This window comes from Coregonus clupeaformis, chromosome 31 (assembly GCF_020615455.1).
Source record: "Coregonus clupeaformis isolate EN_2021a chromosome 31, ASM2061545v1, whole genome shotgun sequence".
In the NCBI taxonomy this organism is placed as follows: Eukaryota; Metazoa; Chordata; class Actinopteri; order Salmoniformes; family Salmonidae; genus Coregonus; species Coregonus clupeaformis.
The window spans coordinates 326958-349730 of NC_059222.1; the positions used below are offsets into that span (position 1 = coordinate 326958).

General features: G+C 42.5%; 1 protein-coding gene across 4 annotated transcripts; it reads right to left on the reverse strand.

The window, feature by feature from the left end:
- Positions 1-1064: 1064 nt before the first annotated feature.
- LOC121547203 (E3 ubiquitin-protein ligase CHIP) lies at positions 1065-21605 on the reverse strand. Of its 4 annotated transcripts, none has more exons than XM_041858349.2 (9): positions 21564-21580; positions 20792-20929; positions 19702-19931; positions 19262-19460; positions 14026-14191; positions 9604-9682; positions 9362-9418; positions 2466-2582; positions 1065-2111 (listed from the first exon to the last, which is right to left on the reverse strand). In XM_041858349.2, exons 3-9 carry the CDS (start codon positions 19813-19815, stop codon positions 1986-1988), a joined length of 858 nt encoding a protein of 285 aa, XP_041714283.1. In that variant the 5' UTR covers positions 19816-19931; positions 20792-20929; positions 21564-21580; the 3' UTR covers positions 1065-1985. The 4 variants fall into 4 exon arrangements, with proteins under 4 accessions (XP_041714283.1, XP_041714282.1, XP_041714281.1 ...); XM_041858348.2 differs by lacking the exon at positions 21564-21580 and adding an exon at positions 21322-21511; XM_041858347.2 differs by lacking the exon at positions 21564-21580 and adding an exon at positions 21065-21511.
- Positions 21606-22773: the final 1168 nt, after the last annotated feature.

Sequence of the window (22773 nt, forward strand, 5' to 3'; positions counted from 1 at the left end):
ACACACACATGAATGCACTCATGACTCCTTTCTATGTGCACCAAAATTATGATCGGTCTCTCTGAATTGCATTGTGAAAGCCTAACACTGTAATATCATATTTTATAAATTAGCTAGTCATGCTGGCAATAGAACAGGCTTTCAAATGATGCCCACCTGAGCCAGATTGAGATTTATAATGGGACCATTTTTGGTTTGTGTAAACTGTAATTGTGTGAGGGCGGGGATGCACGGTTGTGTTTCAAATAAAACTACAACTGTGCTTGCTCTAGTTCCTCAACTGCACAGCTAGAAGAGCTAAAAAAGTGCATTGAAATTACTTAGGAACTGTGCACACGTTGGAGGTGTGCGGCCACTGAGACACCAGTGAGTCCTCTCACTCAAACCCTTGTCATTTGTTTGTCTTATGTTGTACCTACCCCACATTTATTCAGGAATATTCTTATCATGTTACTGAATTTATCCAGAGTATTTTCAGATTTCATTATCAACAAATGCAGCAAAAATAACAGTAAATGAAAAATTCACAAAATCAACAGTGGTATGTTTGGATTCAGTCTTGTGTCAGGTAAACTGTTATGTCCTCACCTTTGGTCTAATAATTTTCCCATAATGTTAAAACTGTTCCATTTCAATTCCTATTATGGCTATGCATATGCTTTTCATATTTATTCTGTAAGAAACATTTCAATTTAGTCATATCCATATAGGCCAATTGACACGAGTGTAAAGGGTTAACCTCAGCAGACCTCATGCTTAGCACTGTAGGGAGTCCATTGTCATGTCAATCACATACTGTTGTGGCAGGTGCCCTACTAGCCAATTGCCAAACACATTGTAAATGCGCACAGACACATTGTTTTGTCTCTAAGAACAGCAAATACAGCACAGTCTTTCAAAACATATTTCAAGAACTTCAAACCCACAAAGAAAGCAAAGATGACCTTCTCATACCATCAAAATGCAGATATTATTTGAACCATTATAGAGTGAATAGAAAAGACCATGTAGTGTCTCTCTGCTTTCCACTGATTAACAGTCTATCATTCACATCTTACAACTCGTCGTGAAATAAAATAGGTTTAATTTATTCACTCTCACTATAAGCGTACATTCAACACAGTATAACTGCCCGCTATGTGGGACTGATATAATGCAATAGAGGTCAGTTGACCATCGGTCGGAACATTCTAGTTTGTATGACCTCATGTTATAACTCCCCAGCAAAGGCAAATGACTTGATAAAGACTGATTTGGTTGGTCAGTTTCTTTCATAATCCATCTCACATTTTATATTGTCTTGCATAAAAAAATCCACACTAGATTGTTTGAAAACTAAAACAATGCTTTGGCATTGACCAGGACCTCCAACACTGAATTGTAGGAAATAAGTAATTACGGTAGGTACAACTAACTATACTACTAACCCATTCTTTTTTCAAAAATCAAAGTAAACAAAATAATACTGGAGTAAGAGCAAGATAAAAGGCCAATATTTTCATAGTTTGGATAGATAGTGCCGATGTTATTTGAGAGGAGATCGGAAGCTTTACATTAGAGGGTTCTGAGACACCTGAGTGCAGAGTGAAGTGTTCAGTGAGGATTGTGGCACTGAGAGAGAGAGAGAGAGAGAGAGGGGAAGAGACAGAGTCAGGGAGAAAGAGCGAGACAGAGAGCGCTGGAGACAGGGAGAGCGAGAGAGACCTGAGAAAACATGGCCCCCGATTCTGAGGGAGAGAGAGGACTATCAGAGGAAGGGAAGAGAGAGAAAGATTTAGAGAGACTGATTGGGAAGGAGAGAGGAATCACCTTGAGCTATGGCTGTCATTTGGCAGTCCATAGTATGGCCCCCCCTGTGTGTAAAGTGCATGTCCTGGAGGGAATCTGAATTCTGCCACGTCTTCTTTTTTTTTGTTTTTACACTTCTGGTGTGGGTCTCAGCTCTGGGCTGTGTGGGTATCTGAGCCATGGGGGGTTATGGGAGTTCAATAGTCCTCCACCCAACCGTTCTCCTGGATAAAGGCGTCGATGACCTCCTTCATGGCCAGGTTGGGGATCAACTGGTCCTGGGTCAGAGGACTCCGGGTGACCGGGTCAAAATGGCCCACTCGCTACAGAGGATGGAGGAAGAATGTTATGATTGTTTGAGGTATTGGTGTTGCTGTGAGAAGGTAGCTTTCATTATTATGATATTTTGTATTTTACTCATGATTTACAGTTTACGTTGGACAGTATTACCTCTGTGGATGAGTGGATGGTAGTCTAGCAACTGCAGGTGTATTTATAGGTATATGAATAGATTATAATTTAGCAGTAAGTGATTGGTAGTTGGTAGTGTGGATGAATAGAACATAGAATGTAGGTGAGAGGATAGAACAGTATGTCTATGAACGGTCGACGGTTTACCTATACTTCTGTTGAGTAGAGGTCTATGTGTATGACCATGAAAGGATGGTATAATGTACCTGTAGGTGCTCCTCAATGTCTTTGCGGTCGTAGGTGATCCCACTGGGGGTGATGCAGGGCTCCCTCATCAACTCAAAGCTGATCTTTCCACACAGGTAGTCAGGGATCTCCCGCTTCTGTGGGGTTCAGAACAATATACATACATGAAGATGATACATGTATGTACATCAAAATACTTCCCTCTAGACACCATCTATATCATATTCATTAGGTACCAAATGGAAGAAAACTGACTGAAACAGGGACGGACTACCTGAACTTGTCCAATAAGTGGGGGGGGGGAATCGATAGATATCGCAATATTATGTTTGGACGATATTATATTGATACTTTGAAACAAAGTATCGATTTGTAAAATTAAAATACACTTATTTTTTTGCTAGGTAGCATTAGCTAGCACTAGTAATCTGTACCTGCACCAAAACACTGGTATTTTTCATCCTATACCTTGTTCTCCAGCTTCTTTTTAAATAGTGAGCCAACATGTTTTCAGCATGTTTTCCATGACTGATCAAAACTAAATTTCTCATGCTCTCATCTCTCTGCAGCAGCCATATAGTGAGCAATATGTTTGGAGCATCAAATTGCAATATCGAATGATAATAGGGTAAATCCATATGAATCCCTTTCGATTTAAACAAAAAACTTTCCATACATGTTTGTCCATGGAAGAAGTGTTCATAAAGTGAGACTTTTTGGACCTAAATGCCAAAACATTTAGAAAATATAGGTGCTCAAAGTTCCCCCATTTTGCATCCTCCACCATACCATGAGACATCCATGTCTTTATTACTGGAAAATATAAGTTTGACAACATTTAAAAGCTTACAAAACTACTTATTAATTTATTTTAAACAAATATTTGTATAACCTTTTAACGTAAATTATCTAAAAACGTGTAAACTCCTGATTTCTTCCATACTCGCATATATTGTAGCTTAAACCCTATTTTACATCATCTGAAGTTGTGTCAACTTTGCACCATGTCTTGAATATTGAGGCATTCAATTCCAAAAAGTCACTGTGAGAACAATGGGCAAATACAATGAGTGTACAAAACATTAGGAACACCTGTTCTTTCCATTAAATAAACTGACCAGGTGAAAGCTATGATCCCTTATTGATGTTACCTGTTAAATTCACTTCAAATCAGTGTAGATGAAAGGGAGGAGACAGGTTAAAGAATCATTTTTAAGCCTTGAGACAATTGAGACATGGATTGTGTATGTGTGCCATTCAGAAGGTGAATGTGCAAAACAAAAGATTTAAGTGCCTTTGAACAGGGTATGGTAGTAGGTGCCAGGCACGCCGGTTTGAGTGTGTCAAGAATAGTAACGCTGCTGGGTTTGTCACGCTCAACAGTTTCCCGTGTGTATCAAGAATGGTCCACCACCCAAAGGACATCCAGCCAACTTGACACAACTGTGGGATGCTTGGAACGCTTTCGACACCTTGTAGAGTCCATGCCCCGACAAATGTATTTATTTAACCTTTATGTAACTCGGCAAGTCAGTAAAGAACAAATTTTTATTTACAATGACGGCCTACCAAAAGGCCTCCTGTGGGGACGGGGGCTGGGACACACATCACGACAAGAGAGACACCACAACACTACATAAAGAGAGACCTAAGACAACACAGCATGCCAGCAACACAACATGCCAACAACACGGTAGCAACACAACATGGCAGCAGCACAAAACATGGTACAAACATTATTGGGCAGTCAACAGTACAAAGGGCAAGAAGGTAGAGACAATACATCATGCGAAGCAGCCACAAGTGTCAGTAATTGAGAATTGAGGTTGTTCTGAGGGCAAAAGTGGGCGCAACTCAATATTAGGAAGGTGTTCCTAATGTTTTTTATGGAAGGTTCCATTCAAATCAAAAGGGTTGCTGTCAAAAATGATCAATTCAAATGGATTTACCCAATACATATAGAATGGTGAGAATCCCAATTCATATCGTATCGGCATTTAAGTATCGTGATATCGTATCACGAGGTCCCTGGCAATTCCCAGCCCAATTAGAATTACTTATTTTCGTTTTCAATTGTAAAACGTTTTGTGGTGTGCCCTAATGAACAAAACCCAGTATAGCAGTTTGAAACACCAAATGTTGAGGCAAGACGATGACAATTACATGCACTAAATCAACATTTTTACATTTACATTTTAGTCATTTAGCAGACGCTCTTATCCAGAGCGACTTACAGTTAGTGAGTGCATACATTTTCATACTGGCCCCCTGTGGGAACAACAATGTATAGGCCCCAAATAATCCTTCATAACAAGCCTTGACAGGCAACTTGAGGTGGTGGTTGCCGTAGAAACGGCTTGGACTGGAAATAGGAGACGGAGGGGCTAGTCTATTTTGGTAACGATAACACTGGCACCTCGAAGTGTCAAAGTAAGGTGGCGGGTCAAATCCAGCTGATCACAGAAACAGAGTGTGGACAGATTGTATACGTTTCTCAAAAATAATGTTTTTATATATAAAAAATATTTGTTTATATATTTTATAAATACATTTTAAGAATAAGATCGAATATGTATTGTTATTTCAGTAATGCATAGAGCTCTGTGTTGTGCTATATCTAACAATATTGAAAAATATGTAACATTCAGTGAAATGACCATTAGTCTGGATTGAAAGTTGCTTATAATAAAGTGCAATAGTAATGGCGTCTTTTTGTAGGCACTAACTCCGTCATGGCTCGTTGGCCAAAGCCTACTGGAAATTAATGTTGTTGTTTTTTTGTAGGGTTTTTGTATAAATGCTGAAAATAAGGTCTGTGGTAAATACAGGCATAGGAGATCTTAAACATTTTGTTCTATGAGATAATCTTCAGCTTGCGTCACTTTTTGTGAATTTTGAAGCATGTATGTAATCAAAACAAGCACATAAAGGGTTCTGTCACACCCTGGCTCTGGGACTCTATATGTTGAGCCAGGGTGTGTTCATTCTATGTGTTCTATTTCTATGTTGGGGGTTCTAGGTTGTGTATTTCTATGTTGGCCTGAGTGACTCCCAATCAGAGGCAACGAGTGTCAGCTGTTGGCTGGTTGTCTCTGATTGGGAGCCATATTTATACTGTCTGTTTTCCTTTTGTGTTTGTGGGTTCTTGTTCCGTGTCGGTCATTGTTACCGTGGACTTCACGAGTCGTTTATTGTTTTGTTGTTTCGTGTGTGCACTTTAATTAAATAAAATAAACATGTTCGTTCATCACGCTGCGCATTGGTCTCTCCCTGACAGGTTCATAATTCATGTTCACTGACTGATAAGATCTTCTAAGCCTGTGTTAACCTCGGACCTTATTTTTGACGTTTATCCCAAAACCACATTCTTTCCCCATTAATTCCCCCATAGGAATGGCCTAAAGAACCAAGTTTCAAGTTAATGTCACATGCACAGTGAAATGCCTTTCTTGCAAACTCAAAACCCAACAATACAATAATCAATAACAACATATTACTAGAAACACACACGATAAATAAGAATAGGAAATATGAAATACACAAAGTAGGTAAGCAAGCATACTATATACAGGAAATATTTAAAAAGTCAGTTCCAATACCATATTTACATGTGTAGGGACTCTGAAGTGATGGAGGTAGATACACTACATGGCAAAAAGTATGAGGACACCTGCCCGTCGAACATCTCATTCCAAAATCATGGCCATTAATATGGAGTTGGTCCCCCTCCACTCATCTGGGAAGGCTTTCCACTAGATGTCGGAACATTGCTGCGGGGTCTTGCTTCCATTCAGCCACAAGACCATTAGTGAGGTCGGGCACTGATGTTGGGCGATTAGGCCTGGCTCGCAGTCGGCATTCCAATTAATCCCAAAGATGTTCGATGGGGTTGAGGTCAGGGCTCTGTGCAGGCCAGTCAAGTTATTCACACCGATCGACAAACCATTTCTGTATGGACCTCGCTTTGTGCACGGGGGCATTGTCATGCTGAAACAGGAAAGGGCCTTCCCCAAACTGTTGCCACAAAGTCAGAAGCAAATAATCGTCTAGAATGTCATTGTATGCTGTAGCGTTAAGAGGCCCGACCAATGAAAAACAGCCCCAGACCATTATTCCTCCTCCACCAAACGTTACAGTTGGCACTATGCATTGGGGCAGGCAGCATTCTCCTGGCATCCGCCAAACTCAGATTCGTCCGTCAGACTGCCAGATGGTGAAGCGTGATTCATCACTCCAGAGAACGTGTTTCCACTGCTCCAGAGTCCAATGGCGGCGAGCTTTACACCACTCCAGCCAAAACTTGGCATTGCGCATGGTGATCTTAGGCTTATGCGCGGCTGCTCGGCAATGGAAACCAACTTCATGAAGCTCCCAACGAACAGTTCTTGTGCTGACATTGCTTCCAGAGACAGTTTGGAACTCGGTAGTGAGTGTTGCAACCGAGGAACGTATTTTTAAGCGCTACGCGCTTCAGCATTCGCCGTTCCCATTCTGTGAGCTTGTGTGGCCTACCACTTTGCGGCTGAGCCGTTGTTGCTCCTCGACGTTTCCACTTCACAATAACAGCACTTACAGTTGACCGGGGCATCTCTAGCAGGGCAGAAATTTGACGAACTGCCACATTGAAAGTCACGGAGCTCTTCAGTACGGGCCATTCTACTGCCAATGTTTGTCTATGGAGATTGCATGGCTGTGTGCTCGATTTTATACACCTGTCAGCAACGGGTTTGCCTGAAATAGCCTAATCCACTAATTTGAAGGGGTGTCAACCTACATTTGGCCATGTAGTGTATTAATAGGGGTAAGGGGACTAGGCAACAGGATATAAGATAAACAGAGTAGCAGCAGCTTGTATGTGAGTGGGTGTGTAGAGTCAGTATAAATGTATATGTGCATATTATGTGTGAGTGAGAAAATGTTGGAGTGAGTGTTTGTGTGTGTGTGTGTGTGTGTGTGTGTGTGTGTTGGAGTAAAGGTGTGTGAGTGTGTAGGGCCCTGTGAGTGTGCATAGAGAGTTTGAAATAAAAGGTAAATAAAGATACAAGGTTAACTCAGATAGTCCTTGTAGCTATTTTGTTAGCTATTTATCAGTCGTATTGCTTGGGGATAGAAGCTGTTCAAGAGCCTGTTGGTGTCAGACTTGATGCACTGGTACATCTTGCCGTGCAGCAACAGAGAAAATAGTCTATGGCCTGGGTGGTTGGAGTCTTTGACGATATTCTGGGCCTTCTTTTCACACCGCCTGATATAGAGGTCCTGGATGGCAGGGAGCTCGGCCCCAGTTATGTACTGGGCTGTCTGCACAACCCTCTGTAGCACCATGTGATCGAGGGCGGTGCTATTGCCATACCAAGCAGTGATGCAGCCAGTCAATATGCGCTTAATGGTACAGCTGTAGAACCTTTTGAGGATTTGAGGGCCCATGCCAAACTTTTTCAACCTCTTGAGGGCGAAGAGGCATTGTTGCGCCTTCTTCACGACTGTGTGTTTGGACCATTTTAAGTCTTTAGTAATTTGGACACTGAGGAACTTGAAGCTGTCTACCTGCTCCACTGCCGCCCTGTCGATGTGGATGGGGGTGTGCTAGCCCCCCCCACCCTTTCCTGTAGTCCACAATCAGCTCCTTGGTCTTGCTGACGTTGAGGGAGAGGTTGTTGCTCCAGCACCACACTGCCAGGTCACTGACCTCCTTCCTGTAGGCGGACTCATCATCGCCGGTGATCAGGCCTACCACCGTCGTGTCGTCAGTGAACTTGGTGTTGGAGTCGAGCGTGGCCACACAGTCATAGGTGAACAGGGCGTACAGGAGGGGACTAAGCACACACCCGTGGGGCCCCTGTGTTACGGGTCAGCGTCGGCCTCGGGAGTGCGAGATATCACTCAATCCTCTGGGTCGGTGACGGCCCTCACACATGGCTCGATGTTGTTGTCAAAGCGTGCATAAAATGCATTGAGTTTGTCTGCTAGAGAGGCATCGTTGGGCAGATCACGGTTGGGTCTTCCTTTGTAATCCGTAATGACTGTAGCCCCTGCCACATGCGGCAGGCGTCGGAGCCGGTGTAATATGATTCCACCTTATTCCTAGATTGTCCTTTTGCTGATTTGATGACTCTGCAGAGGTCTTCTTGTACTTATTCCTGTCTTCGGCCGTAGCATCATGGTGGGCCACGATAGCTCTGTTTTCGGTAGCCCTGTTCTTTAGTTTAGCGCCAACCTCTGCGTTAATCCAGGGCTTTTGATTGGCGAAACCTCACCGTGGGTACAACGTCGCCGATGCATACAGGTGGTTAGCTCGTCAATGTTATTGGTGGATTCTCTAAACATATTACAATTAGCACTAGCAAAGCAGTCCTGTAGCATAACCTCTGATTCTGGCGACCATTTCTCAACGGAGCAAATCACAGGTACTTCCTGTTTCAGCTTCTGCAGATTCATGATCATATTTGCCGCATGGCAATGGAAGGCCTTGTACGCTTGCTTGTGGGTAGAATAGCAGTGGTCTAGGACTTTATTGCCCCTAGTGGCGTTGGAGACGTGTTGATGGAAGTTGGACATTACGTGTCTTAGTGACTACAAATTAAAATTGTCGGCAACCAGAAAGGCAGTTTCTGGGTGTAGGTTTTCCTGCTTGTTTATAGTCTTGTACAGTTTGTTAAGCGCCAGCTTGTTATTTTTATTGTCCTGAGGTGGAATGAATACATCAGTCACGATAACAGCTGAAAACTCCCTCAGGAGGTAGAAGGGTCGGCATTTGACCATCAGGTACTCTAAGACAGGTGAACAGTGGGTTGACACTTCCACCGCGCTGGAATTAGCACACCAGAGGTAAACCATTTCCATTTTTTAGGACTACAAGCTGGCGAGCTCTATAGCAGTAAATGGTGTGTTCAGCTAAATAAAATGTATCATCACTCACTTTTCTCTTCTCGTCCACTTGTGAAAAGAGCTCATCCATGTCCATAAGGAACTTGTCCTATTTAGGAAAAGAGCAGAGTTGGTGAGGCTATCACAGAGCATTAATACAAATACCCCTCAATATCAATGGGATATTGAGAAATAGGCTATATGATGGCAATTCAGTTACACAACGCCAGTGCTCAAATGCTTAAGGCGAGTGGTCCCTGAATATAGACATAGGAGAATATGGACATAACCCACATGTTTTGATTTGATCTTGACGACATCACCTCCACTCTGATTGTCCTCCTCTTTGTTTTCCCGGCAATCCTCCACTTCCCTGAGAAAATATGAAGATGTACATTCAACAATAGGGCTCTGACAATCATGGAATTTTGGGTTACGGTTATTTGTCAGGCAAATGTCCATGGTCACCGTTATAAACAGAAAAATTAAAGGCACACTTTTCTCGTCTCAACCCTGTCTGCTGCGCTCAGGGGGGGACGACTACCCCCTCTCATTGAAGCCACGGAAGTTCAAGGCCGACCGCGGTACTGCAGGCATTGTTAGCAGAAATCAGAATCCCCATTATAGTGAATGGAAAAATATCAATCTTCGTGCAAAAAATACATAGAAATGTTTATAAGACAATCATGGTACAAATAATTGCTCTTAATACAACAAAGGTATGTCCTTCAACCAATTATTTTAAAATCGCACAAAGAAGAATTAAAGATAATTTAGGTGCAGTACCATGGTCTGCCTTCAACTTGAGATTCTCAATGAGAGGGGGCAGCATTGGGCTAGCCTGCAAAGTCACTTCCTGGAGTAGCTCAAACTGCAAATGTTATGTCTCCATGAGATGCAATCTGAACCAACTTCACTTGGCTTCAATGCGCTATTGAGTCTTCACATAGGAATGAATGGTGTCACCATCGAGAGCATCCTGACTGGTTGCATCACCGCCTCGGATTTCGACCGCAAGGCGCTACAGAGGGTAGTGTGTACGGCCCAGTACATCACAGGCGGTGTCAGAGGAAGGCCCTTAAAATTGTCAAAGATTCCAGCCACCCTAGTCAGACTGTTCTCTCTGCTACCGAACGGCAAGCGTTACCAGAGTGCCAAGTCTAGGTCCAAAAGGCTCCTTAACAGCTTCTACCCACAAGCCATAAGATTGCTGAACAATTAATCAAATGACTACCCAGGGTTTGAAAAATCAATGCGAGAAGTTAAAATGTTTCCTTAGATGTTAATTTTCTCTAAATCTAAAAAGGCGCAGCCTAGACTCAAGCCAATGTCTAAAATAGTTGAACATGTTATTAGTCCAACCTCGTGAAAGTGACAAACTGACATGATTAAATTTTCGTAAAAAACAACTTCACATCGAAGGAGTGCCTTTGATTTGACGGCCTGAACATGCGCAGTTCGGTGCAAGACTACCATTAGAAACACGTCATCGTGTCTACGCATAAGCTTAGCTAGCCATTGCATACAAGTGTGATCAGGAATTTATATTGGAGAAGCAGTTTTAGCCTATCTTCACACTGTACCATCTTTGGCACCACGCAGATTTTTGTTTCCTAGCAAACGCAGTAAACAAGTCTATCACACAGTGGTCATGCAGTTGCAGTGTGCAGCTATATTATATTTACTAGCCTAGCATGGATTTCAACTTTGGTTTTCATCACTTTGTCTCAGACTCACATTCACTTACAGTGGGGAGAACAAGTATTTGATACACTGCCGATTTTGCAGGTTTTCCTACTTACAAAGCATGTAGAGGTCTGTAATTTTGAACTCGTTACCTGTATAAAAGACACCTGTCCACACACTCAAACAAACAGACTCCAACCTCTCCACTATGGCCAAGACCAGAGAGCTGTGTAAGGACATCAAGGATAAAATTGTAGACCTGCACAAGGCTGGGATGGGCTACAGGACAATAGGCAAGCAGCTTGGTGAGAAGGCAACAACTGTTGGCGCAATTATTATAAAATGGAAGAAGTTCAAGATGACGGTCAATCACCCTCGGTCTGGGGCTCCATGCAAGATCTCACCTCGTGGGGCATCAATGATCATGAGGAAGGTGAGGGATCAGCCCAGCACTACACGGCAGGACCTGGTCAATGACCTAAAGAGAGCTGGGACCACAGTCTCAAAGAAAACCATTAGTAACACACTACGCCGTCATGGTTTAAAATCCTGCAGCGCACGCAAGGTCCCCCTGCTCAAGCCAGCGCATGTCCAGGGCCGTCTGAAGTTTGCCAATGACCATCTGGATGATCCAGAGGAGGAATGGGAGTCATGTGGTCTGATGAGACAAAAATAGAGCTTTTTGGTCTAAACTCCACTCGCCGTGTTTGGAGGAAGAAGAAGGATGATACAACCCCAAGAACACCATCCCAACCGTGAAGCATGGAGGTGGAAACATCATTCTTTGGGGATGCTTTTCTGCAAAGGGGACAGGACGACTGCACCGTATTGAGGGGAGGATGGATGGGGCCATGTATCGCGAGATCTTGGCCAACAACCTCCATCCCTCAGTAACAGCATTGAAGATGGGTCGTGGCTGGGTCTTCCAGCATGACAACGACCCGAAACACACAGCCAGGGCAACTAAGGAGTGGCTCCATAAGAAGCATCTCAAGGTCCTGGAGTGGCCTAGCCAGTCTCCAGACCTGAACCCAATAGAAAATCTTTGGAGGGAGCTGAAAGTCCGTATTGCCCAGCGACAGCCCCGAAACCTGAAGGATCCCTGCTGCAGTGTGTGCAAACCTGGTCAAGACCTACAGGAAACGTATGATCTCTGTAATTGCAAACAAAGGTTTCTGTACCAAATATTAAGTTCTGCTTTTCTGATGTATCAAATACTTATGTCATGCAATAAAATGCAAATTAATTACTTAAAAATCATACAAATGTGATTTTCTACGATTTTTGTTTTAGATTCCGTCTCTCACAGTTGAAGTGTACCTATCATAAAAATTACAGACCTCTACATGCTTTGTAAGTAGGAAAACCTGCAAAAATCGGCAGTGTATCAAATACTTGTTCTCCCCACTGTATAAATGTCCACACTCAACAAGAATGACATTTGGTAGTTCATTTCAGCAGAGATGGTGGCTTTTAGCATCGTTTTTTCATCTTTACAAACCGGACAAAACGTATAGCCAGAGCACTATGCATAAGGTAGTACAGATAGATCGTGTTACAACAACATTGTTTATAATAATCATTCATTTACACTACTGTTATCATATATTTACTTAAAAATACAATAAAATGAACGTCAGAACGGTTATTTTATTAATGGGTCTTCATCAATAATCGTCGGTTACACAGTTTTATACAATTACCGTTCCAGCCCTATTGAACAAAAGAGAAAATGCAACGGCAAATTGTAATGCATTAACCAGATTCATTCCTAGAACCAGACTCATTCCCAAGATTTGCATCAACATCTCAACAGTTGTATTCTCACTAGGGCTGACCCCATTTAGTCGACTTGGACGATCAACAGTATTTTTTTTAGGTGAGCAGTAGCAAATATATATATATTTTTAATGGCACACGAGACACCAGCCTGATTCGTGACTGTCTCAGTGGACTAATCAATTGCGGAGGCAGCGGGGATGGCACAATGCAAGAAGAAGGGGAGTGTGGCTAAGATGCACGTCTCTCCCCAGAATGCATTCTCTCCCGCCAATTCATGCACGTTCATTGTTTCATAACTTCATTGTGTGAATTGTTTGCCCTTGGATTGTTAGTGTCTTATCAATTCCCCATGACATATCACCAGTAGTACATTTACTGTTAATTCCCATAATTTCTCATCTAAAATGTTTGTTTGATTACGGTAATTTCCGGGAATGCATTCAATATATTATTATTGCAGTCTTATACCGTTCTCATTGTCGGAGTGGACACATTGTTTGCAGAGCGCACAACCTATGCTACACCTGTGAGAAACAAATGTTGGTTTATTTCATTCCCTTTACGAGTTTTGTCAATTTATTCATTGTCTTTTGTTTGGAGCGCTCCTGTCAATGATGAGTAAGGACGGGAACCTGATTACGCATAGAAGTAGGCCTAGGCTATGAATGTGCCCATTTGGGGATCTGATAGTATTTCTGATTGTCTTAACACCACTGAGCTGTGGAGCTTCTCAAAGTAATGTTTCTTCACCTCTAACAGTAAGTCAACAAAGTCTGAGAATAGTTCCTCAATGTATTTGAAAAATCTTTCCAGCTCTCTGCCTTTTGATAACCACTTGGTGTGAAGGGGAGTGGGAGGAGGAGGGTCGGATACAGGTTTTCTGGCTATCTTGATATGAGTCATATTCTTATTTCATCAAAGTGTGCTTTAAGCGTCAGACAAGCTCAATGCATATAGTTGATTTTATTAAAACACATAGTGTGTCTATATGGAAAAATACACGTTTTTAAACGTCAAAAGGACATACTTTTTTTTTTGTCGGGGACAGCCCTAATTATCACACATGATTATTAATGTGTAGCAACTCATTTAATTTCATACAAGGGGGTTCTGGCAATGAACTCGTATGCAATGAACTCTTATGCAATGAACTCGAATGCTTTTCTAAAGGAATAGGAATATCAGTGCAGACGTTTTGCTCATACAAAAGTATCAACCCAAAAGCCTATCTCCCGGTCCCTCCCTCACCTCTCCTTCTCTGCCAGGATAAGTTTGGTGAGATAGGCGTGCAGCTCGTTCTCCTGGTTGATGCGCTTCTCCTCAATGCCATTCCAGCGCTTCTTCTTGGCGACCCGCAGGGCACTTGGGATGTCGTCTCCAAAGTTCAGCCTCTGCTCCTTGGCCAGGTTGTAAGCTGCCGACAGAACGGGTCCAGACATCAATGTTGTCCATTGAAAGTAAGAGCATAAAACAGTAATGCTGCCTCTTTTCCATCTACAGATCTTAAACATTATACAAGAGAACATTGTAGTTACACTACATCATTCAAAACAATTGCAGTTTAGTACCATATCCTCACAGAGATGCCTAGTACTGGGTATAGTTTGAATGTGGCAGATAGCATTCTAAATTGCACTCAACCCACTACTGCACATCTTCAGTGCATTCGGTAAGTATTCAGACCCCTTCACTTTTTACACATTTTGATACGTTACAACCTTATTCTAAAATGTATTAATTCATATTTTTTCTCAATCTACACACAAGACCCCATAATGACAAAGCGAAAACAGGCTTTTAGAAATGTTTGCTAATGTATTGTAAAAAACTAAAACAGAAATACATTATTTACATAAGCACTCAGACCCTTTGATGAGAGACTTGAAATTGAGCTCAGTTGCATCCTGTTTCTATTGACCATCCTTGAGATGTTTCTACAACTTGATTGGAGTCCACCTATGGTAAATTCAATTGATTGGACATGATTTAGAAAGGCACACACCTGTCTATATAAGGTCCCACAGTGCATGTCAGAGCAAAAACCAAGCCATGAAGTCGAAGGACTTGTCTCTAGAGCTCCGAGACAGGATTGTGTCGAGGCACAGATCTGGGGAAGGGTACCAAAACATTTATGCAGCATTGAAGGTCCCCAAGAACACAGTGGCCTCCATCATTCTTAAATGGAACAAGTTTGGAACCACCAAGACTCTTCCTAGAGCTGGCCGCCATGCCAAACTGAGCAATCGGGGGAGAATGGCCTTGGTCAGGTAGGTGACCAACAACCCGATGGTCACTCTGACAGAGCTCTGGAGTTCCTCTATGGAGATGGGAGAACCTTCCAGAAGGACAACCATCTCTGTAGCACTCCACCAATCAGGCCTTTATGGTAGTGACCAGACGGAAGCCACTAATCAGTAAAAGGCACATGATTTGCCAAAAGGCACCTAAAGACTCTCAGACCATGAGAAACAAGATACTCTGGTCTGATGAAACCAACATTGAACTCTTTGGAAGCATGGTGATGGCAACATCATGCTGTGGAGATGTTTTTCAGCAGCAGGGACTGGGAGACTAGTCAGGATCGAGGGAAAGATGAACAGAGCAAAGTACAGAGAGATCCTTGATGAAAACCTGATCCAGAGCACTCAGGACCTCAGACTGGGGCGAAGGTTCACCTTCCAACAGGACAACGACCCTAAGCACACAGCCAAGACAATTCAGGAGTGGCTTCGGGACAAGTCTCTGAATGTCCTTGAGTTGCCCAGCCAGAGCCCGATCTAACATCTCTGGAGAGACCTGAAAACAGCTGTGCAGCGACACTCCCCATCCAACCTGACAGAGCTTGAGAGGATCTGCAGAGAAGAATGCAGGGGTGCCAAGCTTGTAGCGTCATACCCAAGAAGACTCAAGGCTGTAATCGCTGCCAAAGGTGCTTCAACAAAGTATTGACTAAAGGGTCTGAATACTTACGTAAATGTGACAGCAGTTATTTATTTGTGTACTTTTGCACAAAAAAAAATCTAAAATTCAGTTTTTGTTTTGTCATTATGGGGTATTGTGTTGATTGATGAGGAAAAAAATATTTTTTAAATCCATTTTAGAATAAGTCTGTAATGTAACAAAATGTGGAAAAGGTGATGGGGTCTGAATACTTTCCGAATGCACTGTACATTGTGGGGGGCATTAAGTGTTTACCTGAATACTGAGGAAGGCATACAAAAACTGTCCATATAAATGTATTCATTATACACTGGGACACTTTGGGCACGATTCCGACCAGAGTTAAGCGCGCGTAATTGGAACGTAATTCCTTTTCTTTTCTCTCCATGTGTATTCTGACGAATTTAAGCATGAGAACAGCGTGCTATTCACCTACTATTCATTTTGGGTGGAGATCGAATAAATGACTGTGTGGCGGAGGTGTCTAACGATTCGCCGTATTCTGATCTTGCCTTAATTCTCTAATAATTCCACCACCTTTACGCATGAGGAAACCATGAATAAGGTTTAGCGAACCTACCGGCTCCAAGTGGAAAAAGCATTACTTTATTTTTCCAGATTGAAATAACACCATTGTCCATGCACTGTAATTTACAGCTTGATAAAAGCTATTAATAAGAGCTATGTAACTTAGTAAACTTTTTGGATGAGGAACTTGTAAATATAAATGACATTAGTTTTAGAAATATTTGACCTTATAATTGCTGGAGACAAAAGTGAAGCAAGTCATATGGCAGAAAACTAAAGCATATCAACTTTCCTACAGTAAAGTTTGTGCCATCATGCAGAATTTCAATTGTACAGCCTTTTAACTTGCAGGGATGGGAACTCTTGAATGTCTTAATTATAGGCTACTCCGACTTTCTCTATCTCCTATTTCTGTCATGTTAAATATTAACCACTATGAGTATCGACCGTCAGTTGGCTTAATAATAACACATATTCAACTGCCAATTTACTATTAGTTCCCTTCAGTTGGTAAAACCTACATTATCATTCCATTTAATTACATTGTTTCGTTTACTTTCATTTGCTTCCTCTGTAAACGCCGTCACGGCCATGTGGTTGTTACTAAGGTTCATTAGTACCAGTTGACAATATATACAGTTGAAGTCGGTAGTTTACATACACTTAGGTTGGAGTCATTAAAACTCGTTTTTCAACCACCACAATTTTTTCTTGTTAACAAACTGTAGTTTTGGCAAGTTGGTTAGGACATCTACTTTGTGCATGACAAGTAATTTTTCCAACAATTGTTTACAGACAGATTATTTCACTGTATCACAATTCCAGTGGGTCAGAAGTTTACATACACTAAGTTGACTGTGCCTTTAAACAGCTTGGAAAATTCCAGAAAATGATGTCATGGCTTTAGAAGCTTCTGATAGGCTATTTGACATCGTTTGAGTCAATTGGAGGTGTACCTTTGGATGTATTTCAAGGCCTACCTTCAAACTCAGTGCCTCTTTGCTTGACATGGGAAAATCAAAAGAAATCAGCCAAGACCTCAGAAAACAATTGTAGACCTCCACAAGTCTGGTTCATCCTTGGGAGAAATTTCCAAATGCCTGAAGGTACCACGTTCATCTGTACAAACAATAGTACACAAGTATAAACACCATGGGACCACGCAGCCGTTATACCGCTAGAGATTAACGTACTTTGGTGCGAAAAGTGCAAATCAATCGCAGAACAACAGCAAAGGACCTTGTGAAGATGCTGGAGGAAACAGGTACAAAAGTATCTATATCCACAGTAAAATTAGTCCTATATCAACATAACCTGACAGGCCGCTCAGCAAGGAAGAAGCCACTGCTCCAAAACCGGCATAAAAAAGCCAGACTATGGTTTGCAACTGCACATGGGGACAAAGATCGTACTTTTTGGAGAAATGTCCTCTGGTCTGATGAAACAAAAATAGAACTGTTTGGCCATAATGACCATCGTTATGTTTGGAGGAAAAAGGGGTAGGCTTGCAAGCTGAAGAACACCATCCCAACCGTGAAGCACGGGCGTGGCAGCATCATGCTGTGGGGGTGCTTTGCTGCAGGAGGTACTAGTGCACTTCACAAAATAGATGGCATCATGAGGAAGGAAAATTATGTGGATATATTGAAGCAACATCTCAAGACATCAGTGAGGAAGTTAAAGCTTGGTCGCAAATGGGTCTTCCAAATGGACAATGACCTCAAGCATACTTCCAAAGTTGTGGCAAAATGCCTTAAGGACAACAAAGTCAAGGTATTGTAGTGGCCATCACAAAGCCCTGACCTCAATCCTATAGAACATTTGTGGGCAGAACTGAAAAGGTGTGTGCGAGCAAGGAGGCCTACAAACCTGACTCAGTTACACCAGCTCTGTCAGGAGGAATGGGCCAAAATCTACCCAACTTATTGTGGGAAGCTTGTGGAAGGCTACCCGAAACGTTTGACCCAAGTTAAACATTTTAAAGGCAATGCTAAAAAAATACTAATTGAGTGTATGTAAACTTCTGACCCACTGGGAATGTGATGAAATAAATAAAAGCTGAAATAAATAATTCTCTCTACTATTATTCTGACATTTCACATTCTTAAAATAAAGTGTTTATTCTAACTGACCTAAGACAGGGAATTTTTTACTAGGATTAAATGTCAGGAATTGTGAAAAACTGAGTTTAAATGTATTTGGCTAAGGTGTATGTAAACTTCCAACTTCAACTGTATATTTTTTAAATGCTAATTAAATCGTTATGGAGCGGAGCACAGACCAAGACATAGCAGTTTGAACCCGACGCATGGCGCAATACTTGGCTGTGTCATCACCTAGTTCCATGGTTAGTGCAGGCAATAGACGAGGGTCTAGCTATTGTACGCTATTCTCTCTATTATAATTATCTATGTACACGACTCTTCCAACATTACCACAGGTTAAAGAACTGAATGTGGCAATTTTCAGAATGAATCAAATTACAGTTCTTTCTTTTGTGCATAAAGGCTCTCCATAAATACTTTCCTGACCCTAAAAAAATCTACAAGATCAGAGTATTTTAAAATCTACCAATTGGTGCTGAAACAGAGACGAATATGTATATATTTTGATGGCTTTCTTTAATTGATCCCTAATATTCTGAACCGTTCTCTCTATATATTCTATTGAGTCTGTCGACAAAAATACAAACTTAAAAGGTACACTGTATTTAAAGGGATGACTTAAGACAAATGTACTGAAAACCCTATTGAATGAAAACTCCATGAGAAAATCTGTTGGCCTGCCAGTGGGAAGGTTTTCAGCGGTTCAATTACACTTATATGGCACGCGCAAGCGAACCACGCCTGCAAAGCCGTTACGCAACTTTATAAGGTTAGTCTGAATACCAACTACTGAGAAGTGCATAGGAAAGGCCTGCCTAAGAAAGGCGCCATTTCCAAAATCGGACCCTTAGTGAATACAGGCCCAAACTAAGTCTGTGTCTACGAAACTGGCCCAGAGGGTTGGTCCTGACCTCTCTGCAGGTTGCCGATGGCCTCGTCGTAGTTCTCCAGCTCCAGGTGACACTGGCCCAGGAAGAAGTGGGCCTTGACCGACTGGGGGTCCAGTTCCAGCGCGTGCTTGCAGTCCGCCAGGGCTTTGTCGTGCTGCTGCAGCTTCACGTGGCACAGAGCCCGGTTGGTGTAGTACACCGCCACTGACGGGTTCCGGTTCTGTTGGCAGGATATATAAACACACAGGCGCAACCACGCACATGTTAGGCCTACATATTGCACAAGCTACTGTTGTAAGGGTGCATTAGGCCAAGCTACTTCTATTCGGACATCAGTCTATTCACAGTAGGTTAATAAGACAGTGTTAAGATCTCAAGTCATATAGCCGTTCAAAGCCATCTGAAATGGTGTAGCCATTTTACATCATCACTCCCATTAAGAGCAGCAGCTCGCTACTCACTATGGCTTTGCTGTAGCAGGTGGCAGCTTCCTGGTACTTGCGGCAGAGGAACAGCCGGTTGCCCTGCTCCTTCAGCTCCTGTGCTGTGGAACTCTTCTCTGGGCTGCCAGCCATCTTCTCTGGTGGCTCCTCGGCGCCCGCTGCGCGCTGTTTCCCTATCCTGTTCCCCGTCTCTCCGGCTGGCTAGCTTTCAGGTGAAAGAATGTACCTGTTTTTTGTCTTCTCAGCAACTAGAAAAGAAAGATAGGCAGCATCAGCAACAGTCAATGCGTTGCTGCTGCTTGTGGTGCAGTCGCTGTTGCAACGCATACATTGAGCCCTGACATTTCACTGGCTAGCTAGTTATGCATTACATTTACATTTTAGTCATTTAGCAGACGCTCTTATCCAGAGCGACTTACAGTTAGTGAGTGCATACATTTTTCATACTGGCCCCCCGTGGGAATCGAACCCACAACCCTGGTGTTGCAAGCGCCATGCTCTACCAACTGAGCTACAGGAGGCCCATAGTAGCTATGCATCATCATATGGTTGTGCAACTGTAACATGCTGAAGTCAATGGTTGAGACGCATTAAAGCCAGTCACCATCGGGCACACCACCTGGCCATGACCACACTGATAGGACTGTATTTGTCAAAATGCTGCTATACACCCAAATGTCAAAGCTACGCTAACTAGCTAATGGCTGACGTTGCTCCCTCCCTCAGTCCCTGTGTCACTGCAAAAAACAAGGTAAGTTAGCTAGCTAGCTGCGTTGGCAAAGACAGTGGACTTTCCCCATGGGTTTGCTGATATGGTGTACTGAGTCAAATGTCTCCTGCATTGCAACGTCCAAATCCATGCAAACCCCACAACATCCCCACGGCTAAGCAACTATGCTAACGCTAGCCCAATAGTGGACTAAAAGGAGCCTAGCGTTACTCCTTTGTCCAAGGACCTTAGCTACATGTTCTGTTTAAAGGGCGAAATATTCAATCTAAACGTGAATCGATTCTCAATTGCGGTAACGTTACGGTTCTTGAAATAAATCATTCTACTTTCATATCACATCAAAATAATTTCACTAATGCAGAAAAAATACACACTTACTGTACACTGGTTTTAACACACAACCGTATTTTTCAGTGACAACACGTTCGTGGCGTCTGTCTTCCGTTTACACACAGCAGGCGTTTTCGGGGGGCGCAGATAGCTAATTAGCACAGGTAGTCCACTCTGTCTTCCGACCTGTTTTCCGTAAACAAGCGATGTGAAATGGAAATATGGTGGTGTGGGAACATTAGCCCTATAAAGCTGTGTATCAATTTAACCTTTTGTTTTTTGAAAATGATTGATCACTGATATGAAAGATAAGGTCCTTACGCTTCCAAAAACGTATCACAAGCGATGCTTGTTAATGTTCAGACCGAGCGTCACGGCTCTTAACAAAACTCCCTCTACAGAATACGCCTTCATCCAATGATTTAGCTACAGTATGTCTAATGTAATGGAACTCAAGAGTCATGATGATCAAGTCAAGTGCTAACTAACGGCTAGCCAAGCTCAAATGTCGGTTATTAAAACTAGCTAGCTACTGATTAGTATTGAGCTACACACAAAATAACCATCTTCAACCTCACATTTTCAAAATAATTTCATATACAGACGATTGATGTGCCAGTATCTTCCAATTTCAAGTCTTAATTGATTTGCTTTTCCCATTGAGCTGTTAGCTATGGCACAGCGCTAAGAGCTAACTAGTTTGTTGTCATGCTGACGTCATGTATACTACGGAACCCCGCGAGGTACGCTTCAGTAAAAAAAAAAGTTGTAGGTTACTGAATGGTTGCGCTATCCAGAGACCTTGGGACGTCAACCTTACCTTAACCAAGTAAGACCAAGGAGCTGATCGTGGACTACAGAAAACGGGGGGCGAGCACGCCCCCACCCACATCGACGGGCTGCAGTGGAGTGGGTCGAGAGCTTCAAGTTCCTTGGTGTCCAAATCACTAAGAACTTAAAATGTTCCATGTGCACAGTCTTGAAGAAGGCGCGACAGTGTCTCTTCCCCCTCAGGAGGTTGAAAACAAAGATATTAATAACGAACCCCCTTCTGTCTGTGTTGAAAAGGTTTGGCATGGGCCCTCAAAAAGTTCTACAGCTGTACAATTGAGAGCATCTTGACTGGCTACGTCACTGCTTGGTATGGCAAGAGCACCGCCCTCGAGCACATGGCGCAATAGAGGGAGGGTCTACTTCTTCTTCTTCTATGATATAAGGCGGTCCGCAAACAAACGTTAAAGGTGCATGCCGCCACCCACTGCGCTGGAGTGTGTGGTCAATCATTGTTTACAACATTTCTAAATCCTCCTACTCAACTCAGTCCCTCTGAGGGAGGGTTTATCCTACGTGTTCTACAGATATACTAAATATTCTATCCAGTATCACATACTGTCCATAATGTCTATACATCCCATTACATATATATCTTTATACTCCGGACCCCGACATTGCTTGTCCTAATATTTACATATTTCTAAAGTCCATTATTTTACTTTTAGATTTGTGTGTAATGTTGTGAATTGTTAGATATTAAGCACTGTTGGAGCTAGGAACACAAGCATTTCGCTACACCCGCAATAACATCTGCTAAATATGTGTAGGCAACCAATCAAATTTGATTTGATTGGATCACTGGGGCTGAGCTCCCTGCCATCCAAATAAAATCTAATCAAATTTGATTTGTCACATACACGTGTTTAGCAGATGTTATAGCGGGTGCTTATACTTCTAGCTCCGACAGTGCAGTAATATCTAACAATTACACAACATATACCCAATACACACAAAAAAGTAAGGAATGGGATTTAAGAATATATACATATATGGACAAGCAATGACAGAGCGGCATGGACTAAGATACAGATGAATATTATATACATATGAGATGAGTAGTGCAAGATATGTAAACATTATTAAGGTGTCTTGGAGGGCGGGTAGTTTGCCCCCGGTAATGCGTTCGACAGACCGCACCATTAAATAAATAAATAAATTACATCTGGAGAGCCCTGCGGTTGTGGGCGGTGCAGTTG